Source organism: Rana temporaria, chromosome 3 (genome assembly GCF_905171775.1).
Source record: "Rana temporaria chromosome 3, aRanTem1.1, whole genome shotgun sequence".
In the NCBI taxonomy this organism is placed as follows: domain Eukaryota; kingdom Metazoa; phylum Chordata; class Amphibia; order Anura; family Ranidae; genus Rana; species Rana temporaria.
Window position 1 is genome coordinate 352,249,452 of NC_053491.1, and position 22,811 is coordinate 352,272,262.

The 22,811-nt window shown below is 43.9% G+C and overlaps 1 protein-coding gene across 2 annotated transcripts in view; it reads left to right on the top strand.

The window, feature by feature from the left end:
- The window catches only part of CRACR2A (calcium release activated channel regulator 2A), a 200,725-nt gene that overhangs the window by 116,425 nt on the left and 61,489 nt on the right, over positions 1-22,811 (top strand). For both annotated transcript variants that reach the window (XM_040345184.1, XM_040345185.1), the window contains exons 4-7: positions 2,404-2,593; positions 9,665-9,811; positions 13,146-13,236; positions 18,405-18,500. In XM_040345184.1, coding sequence (XP_040201118.1) covers positions 2,404-2,593; positions 9,665-9,811; positions 13,146-13,236; positions 18,405-18,500 — 524 coding nt within the window. The remainder of the gene's footprint in view (positions 1-2,403; positions 2,594-9,664; positions 9,812-13,145; positions 13,237-18,404; positions 18,501-22,811) is intronic.

Genomic DNA, 22,811 nt, shown 5'->3' on the forward strand with positions numbered 1-22,811 from the left:
TGGATGGGCGTAGATTACATTCATGGCGTAGGCAGTGAACTGGTGTATCTTAGGTAGATGTTCCGACGTGGTTATGAGCATACACACAGGGATGCGTCCACGACACAACGCGTGCGCAGTTCGTTCAACGTACTTGTCTGGCTCTCAAACCATCATTTGCATGGGGTCACGCCTCATTTGCATGGCTTTGCATGGGGCAAGCTCACTTCCACCTACGCCAGCCTGCGCCTTTGAAATCTACGCCACACCGACGCAGCTTTGGGAGCACTGGCTTCCTGAATTCCATGCTTGCCTCTCTGCGCTGCGTCGGTGTAGCGTACATTGAGATGCGCTACGGCGGCATAAATGTGCGCCGCTGTCTGTGAATCTGGGCCAATGTGAATAAATCTAAAAACCCATACGTGGGTTGCTACAGAGCCTCTGTACACTACATAGACCAGGGGTGTCAAACTCAATTTCATTGTGGGCCACATCAGCTTTATGATTGTCCTCAAAAGGGAAGGTTTTATCCGTAAGATTAGATGTCCAGCGCATCCCCTCCCCTTTACATTAGATGTCAAGAGCCACCCCACCATCAGAAGTTGAGTCCCCCACTCTCCCTTACATCACAGTGCACCCCCCTTTCCTTATGCTGCTGCTGGGAAGAAGCTGAATGCATTGCTTGAAAGCAGAAAGTAGGGGTCTGGAGGAGGACCAGAGGAGGGCTGGAGCTCTCCTACATCTGCAGGAGAGGTGCGAGGGCCACATGAAATGGCCTGGAGGGCCGGATTCGGCCAGCGGCCTTGTGTTTGACACCTGTGACATAGACTGTGGCTAGGGCTACATAGTGTTTTTATTATTAATATTGTTATAACAACTCCATAATGGGAAATACTGGGTAATTCTCTTCACTCCCAAATGCACAGAGCAGTGGGGAGTAAATAATGGAAGATACATAACAGCAGTCTATAGGATAGGAAGTTTTTGTGTATCTATTGGCAAAACCTTTTTTTAGTTTTAAGATAATGAAGGCTTTATCCAACCCAGTAATTTTTTATTTATTTTTTGCTGTCCGTGTCCTCACTGTGAAGATTTCACTGCTGTATTTGTCGTAGTGACCATTTTCTGAATAGTCCGAAAGTACGAAAAAATCCTGAATTTTGTCACCAAAATAATACACTGGAACCTTGGATTACGAGCATAATCAGTTCCAGGAGAATGCTCATGATCCAAAGTACTCGCATATCAAAGCGAGTTTCCCCATTGAAGTCAATGGAAACAAAAATAATTAATTCCGCCTTGACTTCAATGGCATGCAATACTGCATGTGGCCAGAGGTGGGGGATGCCGGAGAGCCTCAGAATCACTCAAAAAGGCCTAAGGACACCTTGACTGAATTCGGAAAACCTTGGAAAGGCTCAGGGAGGGAGTATTTTCCGAGACTTTCCAAGCATTTCCGACCGGCGCTCACCCACCTTGCGAAACAACACTCCAAAAAACGAGTCGGGATTTTTAAAAGTACAGTGCTCGTATTGGGAAACGCTCGTTAAGCGCTTTACTCGCAATCGGAGGTTCCACTGTAATGGAAGGGACGTCCTCAAATGTAGAACATTGTTGTGGTGTAGGCTAAGAGGGGATTTTCCTCATGGAGAAATGTTCTCCTATTTCCTGTTGTATCTACAGGGCAGATGGTGAATCTCCCCCCAGTGGGACACACACAACACTTAACAGGGATGTTATCCCTTGGCTACTATAGCCTACTATAGCCTAAAACTTAAAGTGGGAGTTCACCCGAAAAACAATTTTTAACATTAGATTGAGGCTCATTTTGGGAAGCAGAATCGGGTGTTTTTTTTTAAATCGAAGCAGTACTTAGATCTTCTCCGCCGCTTCCGGGTATGGTCTTCGGGACTGGGCATTCCTATTTGATTGACAGGCTTCCGACGGTCGCATACATCGCGTCACGAGTAGCCGAAAGAAGCCGAACGTCGGTGCGGCTCTATACGGCGCCTGCGCACCGACGTTCGGCTACTTTCGGAAAATCGTGACGCGCTGTATGCGACCGTCGGAAGCCTGTCGGAAGCCTGTCAATCAAATAGGAACGCCCAGTCCGGCATCCCATACCCGGAAGCGGTGGAGAAGATCTATCTCTAATACGGTAAGTACTGCTTCGATTTAAAAAAAAAACACCCGATTCTGCTTCCCAAAATGAGCCTCAATCTAATGTTAAAAATTGAGTTTTTGGGTGAACCTCCACTGTAAAATCTTTTTTTTGGCCCTAAAAAGTTTAAATACTACCTACATAATCAGAAGCTTAGAAAGTTGCTGATAAGAGTGTCACAAGGAACTAAAATGAGAAAGCCCAAGGTAGTTTAAAAAATGTGAAGTATGTATAATACAATTGTTTGATGTTTACCATTTCAGGTCAGTTTCTACATAGAGAGGAAATCCCAGCGCATGAAATACCTCATGGGGAACTTGCTGAACAGCTAGAATTTGAAAATGCTTATCAAACAAAATGGGAAGAAAGTAATCAGGAAACCCAAGAGGAGGATGAAAACACACAATTTTACAACCTAATTGACGGCTTAGGGGCCAACAAATTTTTGGAAGAGTAAGTTCAAAATGGAAAATGTAGTGATCATGCAAACAGTCCACACAATCATAATTTATCTGAAGAACACCTGTTATGTACTTTTTTTTGTGTGTTACATGCATCTGCATGCACATTAATGTATATAGGCAAAAGTTTTGGGGCACCTAACCATCACACTTATATGAGTTTTTTGGGCAAAGCCATAGACATTATTATGCCCCCCTCCCCATACCATACACACACACACACACACACACACACACACACCTTGTGACTGTGACAATCTTAAAGCGGAAGTAAACTTCCATGCATTGTTTGTACCTATAGGTAAGCCTATAATAAGGCTTACCTATAGGTACTGTAAATATCTCCTAAATGTGGACTGAAAAGGCCCCCCCGTGCCATTTCTTCAGAGCCCTGTGTCGCGACCTGCGGCTCCTGTGCGCACGTGCAGGAGTGACGTTTTTCATGGCTCTGACGAGGGCTTCTTTGCAGGAAAGTTTCACATAATGTGTTGGTATGCGATGCATACTAGCACATTATGTCTTTACCTTTGCAGGTCAGAAAAAAAACAAAAGGCTTTACTTCCTCTTTAACAGAAGGACTTTCCACAAGATTTTGGAGTGTGTCTGTGGAAATGTGTGACCATTGAAGCAAAAGGGCAATTGTGAGCTTAGGCACAGACTTGGACAAGGAAACCTGGTTTGCAGTCATCATTCCAATTCTTCACAATATTAAGGTCAGGGCTCTGTGTCAGCCACTTCAAATCATACTGATCATATCATCTCTTTATGGACCTTGCTTTGTCCACAAGAGCACAATCAGACTGTAAGGCCTTGTACACACGAGCGGACAGTCCGCTGAAAACGGTCCGCTCGGAGATTTCTGTATGATTTCTGTATGATGGTTGTACACACCATCATACAGAAATCCTGCCGGACACGATACGCGGTGACGTGCCGCGCCGTCGCCGCGACGATGGCGCGGCGACGTGCGCTGCCCTGAAAGGTAAATGTTTCCACTTCGACGCATGCGAGGGCTTGGGGCCGAGCGGACATGTCCGGTGAGTCTGTACAGACGACCGAACATGTCCGATGGACAGGCTTCCAGCGGACATGTTTCTTAGCATGCTAAGAAACATTTGTCCGCTGGAAACTGTCCGATCCGCCGGAAAATTGTCCGGTCGGCTGTACACACGACCGAACATGTCTGCTGAAACTGGTCCGTCGGACCAGTTTCAGCAGACATGTTCGGTTGTGTGTACGGGGCCTAACAGAAAATGGGCCTCCCAAAACTGTTTCTACAATACTGGAAGCACAAAATTGTCTAAAATGGTTAAAGGTTAAAAAGGGTTGGTTGTTAACCACTTGGAGCCCTGGCCATTGTAAAATGACGGCCACAAGGTGGATCTACAATACCGGTAGGACGTCTATTGACGTCCTTGGCTCCTCCAGCCACTGGGGGGGGGGCGCGTGTGCCCGCCGCGTCACTGAGGTGCCGATGCGCGTGCCTGGCGGCCGCGATGTCCGCCAAGTACCCACGATCGGCCATTACACAGACAAGGACATGGATCTGTGTGTGTAAACCATGTCCTGTCAGGGAGAGGAGACCGATGCTTTTAAATGTCCTTATTTCTTCTGAGAAATCCTCACTTCCTGTTCTTCTGTCTGTAACTACACGCAGTAATGCAAGGCTTTCTCCCTGGTGTGGAGAAAGCCTCTGGAGGGGGGAGGGGGCGAGCAGGCAAGTCAGGACACTCTCTACTTTACAGACAGAGAAAGGAGCTGTGTGTTAGTGGGCGTCCTGACACTCCTGCTCGCCCCCTCCCCCCTCAGGAGGCTTTTTCCACAACAGGGAGAAAGCCTTGCATTACTGCGTGTAGTTACAGACAGAAGAACAGGAAGTGAGGATTTCTTAGAAGAAATAAGGACATTTAAAAACAAAATCGAAAGATGAGGTAAGTGAAGGAGGACTGCACCAAGGTAAAGGAAGCTATTTAGGGGAATTTTTTTTTTTTACCTTTACAACCCCTTTAAAGTAGCGCAGTACCTAATAGCAAAAAATGGCCTGGTCATAAAGGGGTAAAACATTCTGGAGCTGAAGTGGTTAAGTGCACTTTTTCTTTAAATACTCATTCTCCCCTAGTTTCTCTGGCTGTGTACAATCATCAGAAGAAATAATACAAAATAATTACTTTTTAAGCAATACTTCCTATGTTTCCTTCAAACTGAATAGTAAGCCTTGATCAAATATAATAGAATCCTTGATTAGTTATTTCTGTTCTTTGGAACCTCTGGAATGCCTATCAATTCTGAAGTTGTCATGAAAGTTGCACTAAAGGCTGAACAAATGCAACTTTACTAGCCTGGCACAAATAGAAAACTCAGGAGTAGGATAATACAGTAAAACCTTGGTTTGTGAGCATAATTCGTTCCAGAAACATGCTTGTAATCCAAAGCACTTGTATATCAAAGCATTTTTTTCACAGGGTATAAAAGAGAAGAGAGGCACCTCTAAGTGTAGCAATAGTTGCTAAATGTTGTACCTTCATCAAATGTAACCATATTACTACACTTAAAGGCTCCTCTCTTCTTTTTTATGCTCAGTTGTGACATGACGCTACTCTTATATCAAGACATCGCTTGTATATCAAGGCAAAATGTATTAAAACATTTTGCTTGTCTTGCAAAACGCTCTCAAACCAAGTTACTCTCAAACCAAGGTTTTACTGTACTAACTTATCTGAGGTTTTTTTCTTGTGTGACAGGCTTCATTTACATCTACTGTGTAAAAACAGGAATACATTTAAAGCGTAAATTGTTTATGCAGCTCTTTGACACCAGTTCACAAAAGATGAGTTGAAGTCAGTGCTCATCAGTGGCGTCTCCAGCTTTCATATTTAGGGGGGGCACATGGGGGGACAGGGACAAAAGTAGGGGGGCCAACTATAAAATGCAATTATATATATATATATATCCTGGGGCCCTTCACTACGATCCCACTATGGGCCCTTTCATATGTTCTGCAGTGAGCTCCCTTCCTACTATACTGGGGCCCCCCAGGGTGGCAGAAAACAAGAGATATATGTCACCAGCACACCAAGAAAATATAAGGGTCCAAAGCAGTGGGAGAACTATCATTGTTGCAAAGGTTGTCTTGCCACCGGGCCCTGGTGTTCTGCCACAGTGGGGATCCCCAGCTGTCCTGGCCCTGCTATTTACAGTACAACCACATAAATATAATCAACCGTATGATCAGCAGCCATGTGGGCTCTATGCCTGTAAAGTGTGGGCTTTGATCAATAAAATCTCTGATATTTATGACTAGGATTTGACTAAGAGCATCACCTGGATTGCATCCCGATCAGCATATCAGAGAAGGGTCCACTGCTGCTAAGCAACCTGCAGGGAGCTCAACTGTCTACAACCAATAGAGATGGGCTCGCGTGTGTTTGAAATCCCACATGCCCAATCACGCCAGGAAGCCGACACTCCACAGTGTTAATCAATGTATGGGCTGCCTAATGCCCCATACAGACGGTCATTTTTTGTGATGAAAAAAAAATGACGTTTGAAGTGATGAAAAAAAACGACATTTTTGAAACTTCATTTTCAAAAACGATGTAGCATACACACCATCATTTTGAAAAATGATGAACAAAGTGACGGCACTCTAAAGGGGAAGTTCTATTCGCCTTGAGGCTGCTTTTAGCTGGTTACTTGTTAGTAAAAGACGATTCACGCTTTTTTGTCTGTTACAGCGTGATGAATGTGCTTACTCCATTATGAATGGTAGTTTTACCTCCCGTCTCAAAACTTGCTTCTGGGCATGTGCGGGTTTAAAAACGTCGTTTTGCCCACACACTATCATTTTCATTGACACAAAAAATGACATTTTGAAAAACGACACAAAAAATTCGAGCATGTTCGAATTTTTTTTTTGTCATTTTTCAGAAGACATAAAATGACATTTTGCCCACACACGATAATTTTAATTGACATTTTGAAAAATGTCATTTTATTTCATCACAAAAAATGACCGTCTGTACGCGGCATAAGAGCTAAGACCAGCCATAGACAGTTTAAATCTCAGCTGGTTCAGCAGAAACTGGCTGAGATTTGAACCATTAATGAGCAGATTCTCTTATAATTATCACTAGTGGTTGCTGTATAGCCACTGGTGATAATCACTGTTTGTCGGGAGAATATAATTGCTGGGCAGGAGGGATATTCCCCTATCATCACTGTCTGTTGATGGGGGAATCATGCAAGTTTCTTTCCTGCAATCTGTGGATGCAGGAAAGAAATTTGCACCGTATATTATCTGCCTAACTGAAAGTGAAAGTAAATTGTGAATGTTTTGAAAGAACAGGAGAGGGAGAGGGAGACAGATGGGGGGGGAAGAGAAGGGATGGAGATAATGTAGTTCAGTGATTACAGTGTATTGCAGTCTGCAGTGCACACACTTAAACACGGTCCAGGCTAGAATATCTGGTTGTGTGAGCGCTCGCATTATGCAGTGATGGCGAGCAGAGGGAGGGGGAGGAATCCCCCGCAGAGCTGACTGGGGACGCTCTCCCTCTCGGGGAGCAAAATACAAAAATTGCAAAAAAAAAAAAAAAAAAAAAAAAAATTTTTTTTTTGGGGGGCACATGGTGGGGCACAGCATGATGTTGGGGGGGTCAGGGCCCCCTCTGGCCCCCCCCTAGGGACGCCCCTGGTGCTCATAAATAAACATTTTCTAGTTAGATGTGTAAATACAGATAAAGGCTCTTCAGTACAATCACATAAACCATTGTATTTTTTGAACTTCCTAAGAAAAGTCTTTACAGTTCAGTGTTTATAGCAAAGTAGCAAGACAAGTTATTACATGCCACATTTAGGCATAAAAGTGGTGGCATAAACAGCGATATTCTGCTTAAAATGTATCTAAATATATTAACCGGTTCTGTTTTTGTTCCTTCTTGTAGGTTACTAATCTCAATTCTAAAATGATTAAACAGGAAGCATCATCATCATAGATTTGCATTAATAAAAGTCAGAAATTAGGGCTTTGGGGGAATTTTTTGTGCTGGTCACATGAGTTAGAACCAGGGGCGGACTGACAACTCATGAGGCCCCGGGCAAAAGAAGATTATGGGGCCCCTGGGCTTACAGATGGCCACCACGCCAGGAGGCAGTGCAGAGGCGGGGCAGCTAAAATCTCAGTATTTTCACATCAAAAGCATGTCGGTTTCGGATATATCAGGGACAGATGTAAAAAAAACATAGATTTTTACATACTGTCCCTGCTTTTACTGAGCCTGGCAACCCTGATGGGGCCCCCTAGTGGCATGGGGCGCTCGGGCAGTGCCCGAGTGACTCAATGGTCAGTCCGCCCCTGGTTAGAACATCAACTATGTGATCCCCTCTAAAGTGACTTCAAAAACACCAGTGAATCTGCAGCTCTGACAGATCTTTGACCCTCCCTTTCCTCAGAGATCATGTATTTCCTGTTTCGGCATTTAGTCACGTGACTAAAAAGAAGGAAGATCAGTGCAATAATTTTTGGAGGAAAGCACCTCCTAGAAGTAGAGCAATATGAGGTCTGAAAGCAACCCTATTCTTTGCCAATGTTTACAGAGGCCACTGCTTAATATGACCTATGCAGCTTATAAACTCCTCAACAGATTGAAAATAGCAAGCATTAACTTCTCTATTCTGTTCCCCGAGCCCAAGTTATTTCGTTGTTAAATGCCACCATATTCCGTTGTTAAATGCCACCATAATACCATCATTTTGGTATTATGAGCAGCAAAGGAAGGAGCTTGGAAAATGATATTCTTCAGAACAGGCAATAATTTTCAAGCCCTCCTATTATTCTTTATTAATCCTCCCTGTAGGACTGGGATGGCTAGAACCCCCAACACCGCCACTGGTGGTGACAGGAAGTGAAGTCACTAGTTCCTAATGAGGTTTCATTTAACAATAATAAACTTAACTCAGGTTCTAACTCTATCTAAGGTAATAAAGAAAATGTAAAAGTTTTGACTGGAGGTGCAGTTTAAAGCAGAACTCTAGAGACCAACAAACAGATAAAAGCTACCCCCAAAAACCTTACAGCAATTCATTTTTTTTTTTTAGCAAACTTAAAATATTACATTTGTTTCACTTTGTGGATGTGCCTATTGTGCTTGCATCATCAAGGCACACACCTGCACTGGGACCACAAGTCCCACAACTCCTCCTGCCTCATTTCTATTGTCGTCTTGTGAATGGATTCTAATGACGCTGCTCCATTGGCCTACATAACTACAGGGGGATATGGAAGTAAGAGAAATTAGACCAGCAATTGATGTGCAACATCACTGTCGCACAGCCGCAAGCTTTATTATAGGTTTGGTCAAAATCACGGTCTGTTTTTTTTTTACTGCTTGGGGAGGTTAAAGGGTTTGTAAAGGTTTGTTTTTTATTTTCCAAATCGGTTCCTTTAAGCTAGTGCATTGTTTGTTTACTTACCCTTTCCTTCGATTTCTCTTCTAAATGTTTTCTTTCTTTGTCTGAATTTCTCACTTCCTGTTCCTCCTCAGTAAGCTTTCCCCCATCATCCGAGCCATTCTGTCTGGGGGTTAGTCAGCCTACTCACCCCCTCCCTTGGGACTACATCCCTGCGGGGAGAAGCTGTGAACTCACAACAGAAAATTTATTGAAACCTCTTGAAAGTCTCTTCAAAAAAAATGTTTTGTATAGAGTAGATAATGATCAAAATCCCTGCCTGTTTTTTTTTTTATATATATATTAACTGTCTGTATGCCTATTAGAAGTTCTACTCCCATTTCCTGTTCTGGTGACAGTGACAGCCATAACATGTTTTGGCTGGGTATACACTTTTAAACCTTCCTATCCCACTTGAAGTAGTCATGTAGACGGGAAATGAGGGCAGATCTCTCCAATCGTGATACAGGCAGTAGTGAAGGAAAGGCTAAAATCTTTGTCAGATTTTATTTCTGCTGCAGAATAACTACGGTATACTGAATACTCAGAAGTGTGCCTGGAAATCTTTGGTTTGTTTCTAGGTAACTGAGAATACCCATCTGGTTCTCTATTACAGTGAGAATGTCATTAAGCGTTTATGGATGGAGTTAAGGAAAGATGACCCTCACCTGCTTCCAAGCTTTGAAGATTTTCTTATAAGAGTCTTTTCCCAGCTCCAGGAAGCCAACGAGGAGAAGAATGAAATGGAATGTGCACTCAAGAAGTCAGTAAACCAACTTTTCTCTTTGCTGTATATAACACACACAAACCCAAACAAGCACCGCATCCACCATTTAATAAACCTATATGAGTCCATATTACTATATACGTTCTACTATTCTTTGATGCTGCTTCGAAAATTAATTAATACACAGCAGTGTCCAAAATTTCCACTTACTTTAAATGAACCCTGGAGCAAGCCATGGCCACAAACTGACCAAGAGGCTGTCCATGTGTAACCAAAATTGAATTTCTTGTTTTAACAAACAGTCATTTTTTTTCTATTTGTCTTGGCTTCATATACACTCTATAATTATAAGTGACTCAATATATCAGTTCTCTTTTTAGCCTTATGTAGATTTTCATATTTTATCATCAATGGGGTAGATTCAGGTACCGCTGCACACTTCTTACGGAAGCGCAGCGTACCGTTTTTACCCTGCGCCTACGCAAATTATCTGCGCTACGCTTCATTCATGAAGCAGTAGCTACGTAATTTGCGCGGGCGCTCCTTAAAACTGCCCGGCGTAAGGGCGCGTAATTTAAATGATCCCGTAGGGGGCGTGGATCATTTAAATTATGCGCGTTCCCGCGCCGAACGTAGTGAGCATGCTCCGTTGGGAAACTTTCCCGACGTGCATTGCGGCAAATGACGTCGCAAGGACATAATTTGCTTCAAAGTGAACGTAAATGGCATCCAGCGCCATTCACGATTCACTTACACAAACAACGTTAAATTTTAAATTCGCGATGCGGGAACGACGGGTATACGTAGCATTGGCTGCCCCTGCTAATAGCAGGAGCAGCCTTACGCGGAACCCGACGAACGGAAACGACGTAAACTGCGTACGCAGGGCTCGCGTAGGGTTGTGAATCGGCGTTAGTATGCAATTTGCATACTATACGCTGACCACTACGGGAACGCCCCCTAGCGGCCATCGTAAGAATGCAGCCTACGATATGACTGGCATAAGAGCCTTATGCTAGTCATATCTTAGGCTGCAGTCAGCGTATCGAGCTTCCTGAATCAGGAGCAGTCGATACGCCGGCGCAACTAAGCAATTGTGCTGCGTAACTATGGTTACGCAGACGCAATTGCTTGTTGAATCTATCCGATTGATCTATCCATGTTTCAGTGTTTGATGCACTCCTGTTTACCCAATTTTCCGTGCCTACTTTTTTGTATGGCCATTCCAGTTCTTTCAGCAATGCACACTTTCTCTCTGGGCATTCATCTTCATTTAACTGCCTGTTCTCATTTCTGACATCATTCTCTTTCACCTACATCCATTGTCCTCTATGGTCATTCTCCTCCACTTTCATACATTCCTGCTCTCCTATATAGTCTTTCTTCTTCACTTCATGTATACCTACTCCACTCCCCTCTGTTATTATTTTCCTTTACTTCCACCCATGCTCACAATTGTGTGTGGTCATTCTCCCCTATTTCCAATCTATGCCCATTCCCTTCCTATTTGTCATCATTCTGCTTCTCCTCTATCCATACTTACTCTCCTTCCCTCTGTCATAATTTTTCTCCACTGTCATGCAGACCCAGTTTCAGCTGTTATGCTCCTCTGTGTTTGTTTGTTCTCCTTCCTTCTGTAGTCATTCTCCTCCTCCTCTAGCTATGCCTACTCTTCTCCCCTATGTCATTATTCTTCGCCTCCTCCATCCATACCTGTAATCATTCCCTTTATTATCATTCTCTTCCATTTCTCTCCTGGAAGGATCAATTATATCATAAAACATGAACAAAATGAAAATATATTTTTTACAATCAACACTAGACACTAACAAAATGACTCGACACTAAGGGGCAGATTCACAAAGATCTGCACCCGCACAGCATATCTGAGATACGCTACGCCGCTTTAACTTACTTGGCAAATCTTTGAATCCAGAAAGAATTTGTGCCGTAAATTACGGCGGCGTAGTGTATCTCTCGCGGCGTAAGGGTGCGGAATTCAAATGCGGTGAGTAGGGGGCGTGTTTCATTTAAATGAAGCGCGTCCCCGCGCCAAACGAACTGCGCATGCCCCATCCGTCAAAACTCCCAGGGTGCATTGCTCCAAATTACGTCACAAGGACGTCATTGGTTTTGACGTGAACGTAAATGGCGTCCAGCCCCATTCACGGACGACTTACGCAAACAAAATAAAAAAATTCAAATTTGACGCGGGAACGACGGCCATACTTAACATTGCGTACGCCACCAGATAGCAGCTTTAACTATACGCCGAAAAAAGCCGAACGGAAATGACATAAAAGAATGCGACGGCCGCTCGTACGTTCGTGGATCGTTGGAAATAGCTAATTTGCATACTCAACGCGGATTACGACGGGAATGCCACCCAGCAGACGCCGAAGAATTGCATCTAAGATCCGAAGGTGTACAAAGACCTACGCCTGTCGGATCTAACCCAGATGCCGTCGTATCTTGTTTTGAGGATTCAAAACAAAGATACGACGCGGGAAATTTGAAAGTACGCCGGCGTATCAATAGATACCCCGGCATACTTTCTTTGTAGATCTGCCCCCTTATGTGCACCCAATCCCAAAATGACTGTTCAACAGGATGACACTTGCTAAAGCCATTAAGTCATAGTGGCTAAAACTGCTAGTTTCTGCTGCTAAAATCTGACATCACAGCTGCTGCTCCATTGCAGACCAGAGGTGCACTAAATGTGGGGATTTATTCAGTTTCAAAATATAGGGAGCTATAATGGGTGTCAGGTACAAGTGGACAATCACTCTCTACATCAGGGGTCTCCAAACTTCCTAAACAAAAGGGCCAGTTTCCTGCCTTCCAGACTTTAGAAAGGGCCGGACTGTGGCCAATTGTAATACAAAATGCCCTAGCATTGATGGGAGTCCACAATGTCTCAGGCCTGGTGCTCAGTGGGATTTACAAAATGTGATTAGGAGGAGGAGGAGGAATAATGTCCCATCATTGGTATTAGTAAGAGGAACAGTGTACCATTGTTGGTGTCAGTGGGATTAGTGCCCCATCACTGGTGGCAGTGGAAGAAAAAAGTGTCCCTGTCATTGGTGACTATGGTAGGAATAGTACCCCATCCCTGCTGTCAGTGGGAGGAATAGTGCCCCACTGTTGGTGTCAGTGAAAGCAATGGTGCCTCATTATTGGTGTCAGTAGGAGAAATAGTGCCTCAAGGACGAGACAAAGGCAAGCAAAGGGCCACATCCGGCCCTCGGGCCGCAGTTTGGCGACCACTGCTCTACATGGTTTTAGAAGCTTCAATGGCCAAAATATGCTGCTGTTTTGGAAAATATAATGATATTTCTAAGGATTATCAAACCATTTTCTTTCTGACCAGGAAAATCGCCACGTATGATGTTGAAATACAAAATCTGTATGAAGAGATGGAACAACAGATAAAATCAGAAAAGGATCAATTTCTCTTACAAGTAGGTTCCTAGTTCTTTGTTCTGCAAAACCACATCATCATAATCCTTTAAGTTGCTTGTGCATTCCCTGAGGCCTTGTACACACGACCGAGGAACTCGTCGTTAATGAAACATCGTTTTCCTCGACGAGTTCTTTGTCAGGCTTGTGGAGAAACTTGACAAGCTTTCTTTGCGTACACACTGTCAAGACCAAATCTCCTCGTTCTCAAACGCGGTGACGTACAACACATACAACGGCAGGGGAAGTTCGATTTCACTGGCACAACCCTTGGGGCTGCTTTTGCTAATCTCATGTTACTGCGTGTTAAGTAAAAGTTTGGTAAGAGACAATTTGCACTTTTCAGACTGTTACAGCGTAAAAAATGTGCTATCTCCATTACAAACGCTACATTTACCGAAGGTGCGCTCCCGTCTCATACTTTATTCTGAGCATGCGCGGGTTTCTTAGCATACACACGAACGTGTTTCTCGTCGTAAACCAGCCCGACGAGAAACACGACGAGGAAATTGGGACTCCCGACGAGGAAAAAGAGAACTTGTTCTCTTTTTTTCTCGTCGAGTTCCACAACAGTTTTCTTGATGAAAAACATACACACAACCGTTTTCCTCGGCAAAGAAGCTCTGCCACCAAGTTTCTTGATGGATTCTGTCGAGGAAAGCGATCATGTGTACGAGGCCATAGACTCGCATAGCGAGAAAAACTGTTCTAACGCAAACAAAAGCCCACCAACACTTTGATTTCCCTACTTGGTGATCTGCTACGACACCTGAAAAACACAGGCTTGTTTTGAAACCATTGCATCCAGTGAAGGGTACTGTAATGCTATAGCATACAAATACATTTTAGACAACACTGCCCTTACTGTAGTGTACCCCTGTGCACAAAGTAAGCTCTATAAAGAAATGGTTTGATGAGTTTGGTGTGGATGAATTTAAGTGGCCTGCACAGAACTCTGACCTTCACCCTACTAAACATCTTTTGGTTAAGATGTAATGCCAATTGTAAGCCAAGTATTTTCATCCAATATCAGTACCTGACCTCACAAATGATCTGGCAGAATGGGCACAATTTCCCACAGACACACTCCAAAGTCTTGTGAAAAGTTTCCCCAGAAGTTTGTAGGCTGTTATAGCTGTCCATAGTTTTGGAACGGAATATCCATCAAATTCATGTAGGTGTAATGACCAAGTGTCCACAAACTTCTAGCCATATAGTGTAGCATCCCTGTAGGGTGCTAAGCTCAGAACCCAGAGCTGCAAAAAAAGAATGTTAACTACTTAGCCACTTGTGTCAGCCGCCCAGATATAAACAAGTAGTTTATTTTCTATAACTATTATCAATGTAAATAAAGACAGGAGTTACCAGGATTTTCATTAGAGGTAATTATTTATCTCATATACAAAATTACTGTCTAATGTGCCTAATCTTAACTGTGGGAGACACAGCTAATGGAACACTTGGCCTTTTTTTTGCTTTGCAGGATATACAACCTAATTGAGTCTTTGTAGGAAAATACACTTGAAACATGGAACAAATAGAGACTCAATGCTGTATGCCTTCTACGCGTTGCTAGCAGCAATGATTACTGCAGAAATTTCCGCTTCCTCTAAAGCTTTTAATAGCCAATTGAGAAAGAGATGAACAACGAGAGAACAAAAAAATCTATAATGCATCTCTCAATTCGCATTTAGTCATTATACAGAAAATTGTGACAGCAACATGCTCATATTTTCTGAAATCTAGAGGCAAACTGCACCTCTACTGTATTCAGGGCCATGTAGGGCTCATTCACATTATAGTAAATGTCTTAAGGCATGCAAAATGCACATGTAGTGTGATTTTATATTATTTTGCATGTTTGAAACCCTTGAAAATACATGTGCCATTTTCCATTTCCTCCCAGGATGCAGTGCTCAGGTTTAAGCAGTCAATCACCAAGCCTGAACACGCCAAAAAGTTCAATTTTGGTCTCATCTGACCAGAGCACATTTTTCCACATGTTTGCTGTGTCCCCCACATGGATGCTCGCAAACTGCAAATGGGACTTTTTATGGCTTTCTTTCAACAATGGCTTTCTTCTTACCACTCTTCCATGCAGGCCAGATTTGTGGAGTGCATAACTAATAGTTGTCCTGTGGACAGATTCTCCCACAGGAGAACTATTAGTTATGCTGTGGATCTCTGCAGCTCCTCCAGAGTTATCATGGGCCTATTGGCTGCTTCTCTGATTAATGCTCTCCATGCCTGGCCTGTCAGTTTTGGTAGACCGCATGTCTTGGTAGGTTGCAGTTGTGCCATACTCTTTCCATTTTCGATGATGATGGATTGAACAGTGCTCCATGAGATGTTCAAAGCTTGGGATATTTTTTATAACCTAACCCTGTTTAAACTTCTCCACAAATTTATCCCTGACATGTCTGGTGTGTTCCTTGGCCTTAATAATGCTGTTTGTTTACTAAGGTTCTCTAATAAACCTCCGAGGGCTTCACAGAACAGCCATATTTATACTGTGATTAAATCACACACAGGTGGACTCTATTTACTAGTTAGATGACATCTGAAGGGAATTGGTTCCACTAGTTAGGGATATCAGAGTAAAAGGGGCCGAATACAAAAGCACGCCACACTTTTCAGATATTTATTTGGAAAATATTTTGAAAACCATTTATCATTTTTCTTCCACTTCACAATTATGTGCCACTTTGTGTTGGTCTATCACATACAATCTCAATAAAATACATTTACATTTTTAATTGTAACAAAACAAATTATGGAAAATGTCAAGGGGTATGAATACTTTTTTCCCCGGGCCCATGGGACTCTGGCGTTTAGGTGCATGTAGTGGGCACAGACGCACCTTCCAGCCTTGCTGCTAGCAGCCTGTTAAACTCTGTGAGAGACTGACAGCTGCTGTGGCTGGACAGCGCACTAAGCAGTACTAACAACTTGCGTTCTGACATTCTTCCCTAGGCGCGTACTGTCCTAAATATTAGCACAGCTTGGTGCACTGTCCAGCCCTGTCCAGCTGCATCAGCTGTCAGCCTGTCATAGAGTTTTACAGTTTGCTAGCAGTGGGACTGACTTCCACCCGTACCTAAACACCAGAGTCTCATGCACCAGGTCTATACACCCAGTGTGCATGGGTCTAACATCTACCTTGACACATTACATGGTGATTGGATTATTGGGACTGAGTTACCTGAGTGGCCATGAATATTGGAGTATATTCCTGGCACCCATTAGAACTGAAGAAGTGCCTTGATTAGGCTGTGAAAAATCTTCAGCATAAACAAGTCCACATAATTGTGACTAAGTACTACTGGATACTCAGGGGCGGACTGACAACTCATGGGGCCCCCGGACAATAGGATATTATGGGGCCCCTGGGCAATAGGAGAAGATTATGGGGCCCCCAGGCAATAGGAGATTATGGGGGCCCCAGGCAATAGATTATGGGGCTACATAGTATACACACACAGTATACATACACACAGAATACACATACACACACTGAAAATGTACTGTTGAGGCAGGGCAGCTATAATCTTATAATTTTTTAAACACAGATTTTGACATACTGTTCCTGGTTTTACTGAAGCTGGCAATCCTGATGGGGCCCCCTAATGGCATGGGGCCCTCAGGCAGTGCCCGAGTGCCCAAATGGTCAGTCCGCCCCTGTGGATACTCTATCTCTGAAAGATGAACGGAGCAGTGAGGGAGCAAGGAAAAGGAAAATATCAATAGATGGGCGAGTGTGAACTTTCCCTGAATGGGCAAATGACAGATTCCCAATAAGTATAGACCTTCTTTAAATATTTAAATATTGAATAGAAGTAGAAAAATAAATAAATGAATTAATAGAATACGATACATTATATTTCCATACTGCGCTCATAAATTATCATATGCAAAATAAATGCAATATAAAGTCCATAAAACACCACTGAGTGAAACAATCCTGTTTCTATGAAAAATATAGTGCTGTCTTCTACGGATCACTGAGCAAACATCCTTCTCACCAAACCGACATGACACCCATTGCAGGTAGTCAAAAACACATGGATGGCAAAGAGATGTGTTCCCCAATGGAAAAAACGGCCACCAACGAAGGTTTGATCATATATCAAAGAGATGTTGTAGCTTGCAACCATTTAGTATTCAAAACAAAGGGCCAGATCCACATAGGGTGTACGCTGGCGTATCTACTGATACGCCGGCGTACTTTCAAATTACCCACGTCGTATCTTTAGTTTAAATCCTCAAACCTAGATACGACGGCTTCTGGGTTCGATCCGACAGGCGTACGGGTGGAGTTTGCGTAGTTTTCGGCGTTGGGTATGCAAATTAGCGATTTACGACGATCCACGAACGTACGTGTGGCCGTTGCATTTTCTAACGTCGTCTGTAGTCGTTTTTTTCCGGCGTATAGTTAAAGCTGGTATTTTGCGGCGTATAGATAGACTTGCCATGTTAAAGTATGGCCGTCGTTCCCGCGTCGAAATTTGAATTTTTTTTTTGCGTAAGTCGTCCGTGAATAGGGATGGACGTAAGTCACGTCTAAGTTCAAAAAATGACGTTGTTGCGACATCATTTTGCGCAAAGCACGGCGGGAAATTTTGAAACGGAGCGTGCGCAGTTCAATCGGCGCGGGGACGCGCTTCATTTAAATGAATCACGCCCCCTACCCGCTGATTTGAATTCTGTCGCCAGAAATACACTACGCCACCGTAACTTACAGCGCAAAATCTTTGAGGATTTGAAAGTACGCCAGGTAAGGTACGGCGGCGTAGCGTATCTCTGATACGCGGCGCAAGTGTAAATGTCTGTGGATCTGGCCCAAAGTATCCATTTACAATTAGATATACTTTCAAAAGCCCATGGAACTAAGCAGGCATGCCGATCACGTTTCACCTGCATTCCAAACGAATAGCGGAAGTGACGCGTCACGCAATAGACGACCCGGCGTGTTTTGTCAGCAACGTCTGATGTCATCAGGGGTGATGTGATCCTCAGGGGTCATTGAATAGAAGCAAATTATATTTAGGCTGCTGCTAGTACATTTTAATTTTTATAATACTGTTTCAAGGACTATTATTATAGATTTTTTAGTTGCAATATTTATTAAGTTATTGCTGTCTTAGTGACACTATATTTATATTTTAATCAGGACACCGAGCGATATCATACTCGCAGCCACAATCTGGAGGAGAAGCTGCTGAACAAAGAGCAGGAATTGGAACATCTAAGCCAAAAGCAAAAAAGGGTAAATACCTCTCATCACCAATTGCATAAAACATTGATACCACTCCATGTAAAAATAAACTGATTATACATTGAAGAATCCCTTTCCAGAATATACCAATATAAGATCTATAGCATCCCTTATAATATGTGCCATTATTGAGGCTTGTAACAATACGCAGTCCACACTTGAAATCAACACCTGGCAACCTACTGGCTGCACCATTATCAAATGGGGTTCTAACTTATCAGTGTCCCTGGTAAAGCTGAATTCTAGGGAAACAGCTAAATACATAGAAGAAATATCTATAAGGGTGCTGTTTTACCTGCCAAAAGATTTGTATTTCTGTCCACCCAGCTCTGAGATTTTTACAGCATGGCCCCTTCCATTAATGCCACTTACACACGACCGGTTTTTCCATCAGAATAAACTCCGATCTTTTTTTTCGACGGAATTTCACTCAAGCTGTCTTGCATACACATGGTTGGACACACTGAATTCTGAACGTCAAGAACGCAGTGACGTACAACACTACGACAAGCCTAGAAAAAGTTCAATGCTTCCGAGCATGCATCAAATTGTTTTTAACCATGCTTGTTTTTTCTCCATCGGAATTCCATATAGACGAACGGATTTTCCCATAGAAATTTTTTCCGTCGTAAAAAAAAAGAGAATATGTTCTCTTTCCAAGTCCGTCGGAATTTCTGACGGAAAAAGTCAGATGGGGCACACACATGGTCGGAATATCCGATGAAAAAATTCTGTCTGACTTTTTTCATCGGAAATTCCGACCGTGTGTACACGGCATAAGGGGGTGAGCATAGACACCCAGGGACAAGACGTGTGTTACCGCAAGGCTCCCCAGGTGAAAGTAAAAGGGGAAAAACTAAAAAAAGGAAATGGATGTATCTAGCTAAGGAATGATAGGTATGCTGCAATGTATTATTTTTCTTTTTATTTGTGTTTTTTCTTCCAGTGTGGTAGGGTTGTCCCGATACCGATACTAGTATCGGTATCGGGACCGATTCCGAGTATTTGTGGGAGTACTCGTACTCCCGCAAATACCCCCGATACCCAAATAGAATACTTCCCCCTCCCCCGCCGCGGCCGCCGCCGTCGCCGTGACGCCGCATCCCGCCGCCATTCGCCGCATCCCCGCTGCCGCCGACTGTGTCATACGCCGGGAACATTACAGCTTTGAATAGCTGTAATGATTGGCGCCGCGCATAGACACTCCCCCTCGCTCGGGTGAACTGTCCAATCCCGAGCGAGGGGGAGTGTCTATACGCAGCGCCAATCATTACAGCGATTCAAAGTTGTAATGTTCCCGGCGTATGACACAGTCGGCGGCAGCGGGGATGCAGGTAAGTGGGACATGGCTGCATGGGGGGAGACGCTGGATGGGGGGAGACGCTGGATACATGGGGGGGAGACGCTGGATGGGGGGAGACGCTGGATACATGGGGGGGAGACGCTGGATACATGGGGGGAAGACGCTGGATACATGGGGGGAGACGCTGGATGGGGGGAGACAATGGCTGCATGGGGGGAGACGCTGGATGGGGGGAGACGCTGGATACATGGGGGGGAGACGCTGGATACATGGGGGGGAGACGCTGGATGGGGGGGGGAGACGCTGGATGGGGGGGGGAGACAATGGCTGCATGGGGGGAGACGCTGGATGGGGGGAGACAATGGCTGCATGGGGGGAGACGCTGGATGGGGGGAGACGCTGGATACATTGGGGGGAGACGCTGGATGGGGGGAGACGCTGGATGGGGGGGGAGACAATGGCTGCATGGGGGGAGACGCTGGATGGGGGGAGACAATGGCTGCATGGGGGGAGACGCTGGATACATGGGGGGGAGATGCTGGATGGGGGGAGACGCTGGATGGGGGGGGAGACAATGGCTGCATGGGGGGAGACGCTGGATGGGGGGAGAAAATGGCTGCATGGGGGGAGACGCTGGATGGGGGGAGACGCTGGATACATGGGGGGGAGATGCTGGATGGGGGGAGACGCTGGATGGGGTGGGGAGACAATGGCTGCATGGGGGGAGACGCTGGATGGGGGGAGACAATGGCTGCATGGGGGGAGACGCTGGATGGGGGGAGACAATGGCTGCATGGGGGGAGACATGGCTGGATGGGGGGTGACAATGGCTGGATGGGGGGTGACAATGGCTGGATGGGGGGGTGACAATGGCTGCATGGGGGGAGACGCTGGATGGGGGGAGACAATGGCTGGATGGGGGGTGACAATGGCTGGATGGGGGGTGACAATGGCTGGATGGGGGGTGACAATGGCTGGATGGGGGGAGACGCTGGATGGGGGGAGACAATGGCTGCATGGGGGGTGACAATGGCTGCATGGGGGAATACATTGCTGCATGGGGGGTGACAATGGCTGCATGGGGGGTGACAATGGCTGCATGGGGGGTGACAATGGCTGCATGGGGGGGAGACAATGGCTGCATGGGGGGGAGACAATGGCTGCATGGGGGGAGACAATGGCTGCATATGTGACCTCCCCCTTCCATGCTTCACCTCTACATGACAGGTGCACTTTAATTATTATGGCTTGAACTTCTAGCCCTTTACACTATTCAGTAAAGTCTCGTCAGCCTTCAGCATTGTTAAATAATCTCTTTGATGTCACAGAGATGGCAAAATAAGAATCTGCAGGTTTTTTCTTTTCTCTGTTGTTTTCATGTTTATGCAAATATAGCTGTCTGCATTTTGTACATTTTATGTAGTGCTTTTAGACAAGAATGAACCATGCTTTTAAAACGGAACTGTAAGGAAAATCTCTCAACAATTCGGTTATACCAATTTAGGCTGATTACATAATCCTCTCAATTTTATCTTTTCTGTTTGCATCAATTCAAGTATCTTAATTGACATACTGTACATACAAGGTTTTTTTTGTGTGTTTTGTTATTCTGCTGCTGCTTATCTCGGTTCTCTAAGCGTGGTCTAGTCATTTGTTACATAAGAAGACTTATTTTATTTGTCCATTAAAAGCTTTTCTTGCGGTCCCATTTTGCCCAATAGTCCTCCAAAAGAAGGCAGAGCTGAAACAAGGCAGAGAGCTAAAGAGGGTAGCTTAGCCTTTTTGGTTAATAATATCTCATACTGAGTATAAGAAATTAAGTTAATGATGGGAAAGGCGCTAGAGACCACCTTATTCAATATAAGCTTTTGCACATAATTTATTTAACCCCTGCTAGGTTGGCTAAAATATTCCCCTCCCAATCACCTAGTTTTGGCGATGTAATTATTTCCATGCAGATTTTATTCAAATATTCTGGGATTGTATGACAATACAACAATTTTGGTTTAATGTAAAATGATTGAACCAAGTGAACCCATGGTGGCAGTTCCTGATGCTGCCTAAACCCATATATGGTCACCTGGAAAGGGGATTGATTGGACTATATTCATAATATTGACATTGACACGTATAGTATCATAAAAAAATGTATTTATTACATAAAATTAAACAACATTAAAAAATACAAGCCAAACCCCACCCAAGTACAAGAAATTACTGCTAATGGGTGACCCCGAGAGGTTTCTGTTGTGGTGGAGTGTGGCAATATCCTCGAGCGCTTTCGCGGCTTCAACCGCTTCTTCAGGAGAAACTCTGTGTAGCAGATAATACAAGAAACTTCCGAATAATAATAAACAGCATACATACAGTGATACAGAGTACAACAAATATAAACATTATGTGCAATCTTTATTTGGATTCAGAATACCTGCTCATCCAGTTAAGGCCGTGGACCTCAAATAATGATTTTACATAATGTTTATATATGTTGTACTCTGTATCACTGTATGTATGCTGTTTATTATTATTCGTCAGTTTATTGTATTATCTGCTACACAGAGTTCCTCCTGAAGAAGTGGTTGAACCCGCAAAACCGTTCGAGGATATTGCCACACACCACCACAACAGAAACCTCTCGGGGTCACCCATTAGCAGTAATTTATTGTACTTGGGTGGGGTCTGGCTTGTATTTTCTAATGTAGTTTAATTTTATGTAATAAATACTTTTTATGATACTATACGTGTCAATATCAATATTATCAGTACCGAGATAGTCCAATCAATCCCCTTTCCAGGTGACCATTTTTGGGTTTAGGCAGCATCAGCAACTGCCACCATGGGTTCACTTGGTTCAATCGTTTTACATTCAATCAGGATGATGGTACGTTTTTTGCTAATTTATTATTAAGTCTTATATGAGGCTATACTCAAAATTTTGCAAAAATTTGGTTCAATGTAGTAAAATGTATAAATGTTGTCACAATGTTAAACCTAATTTC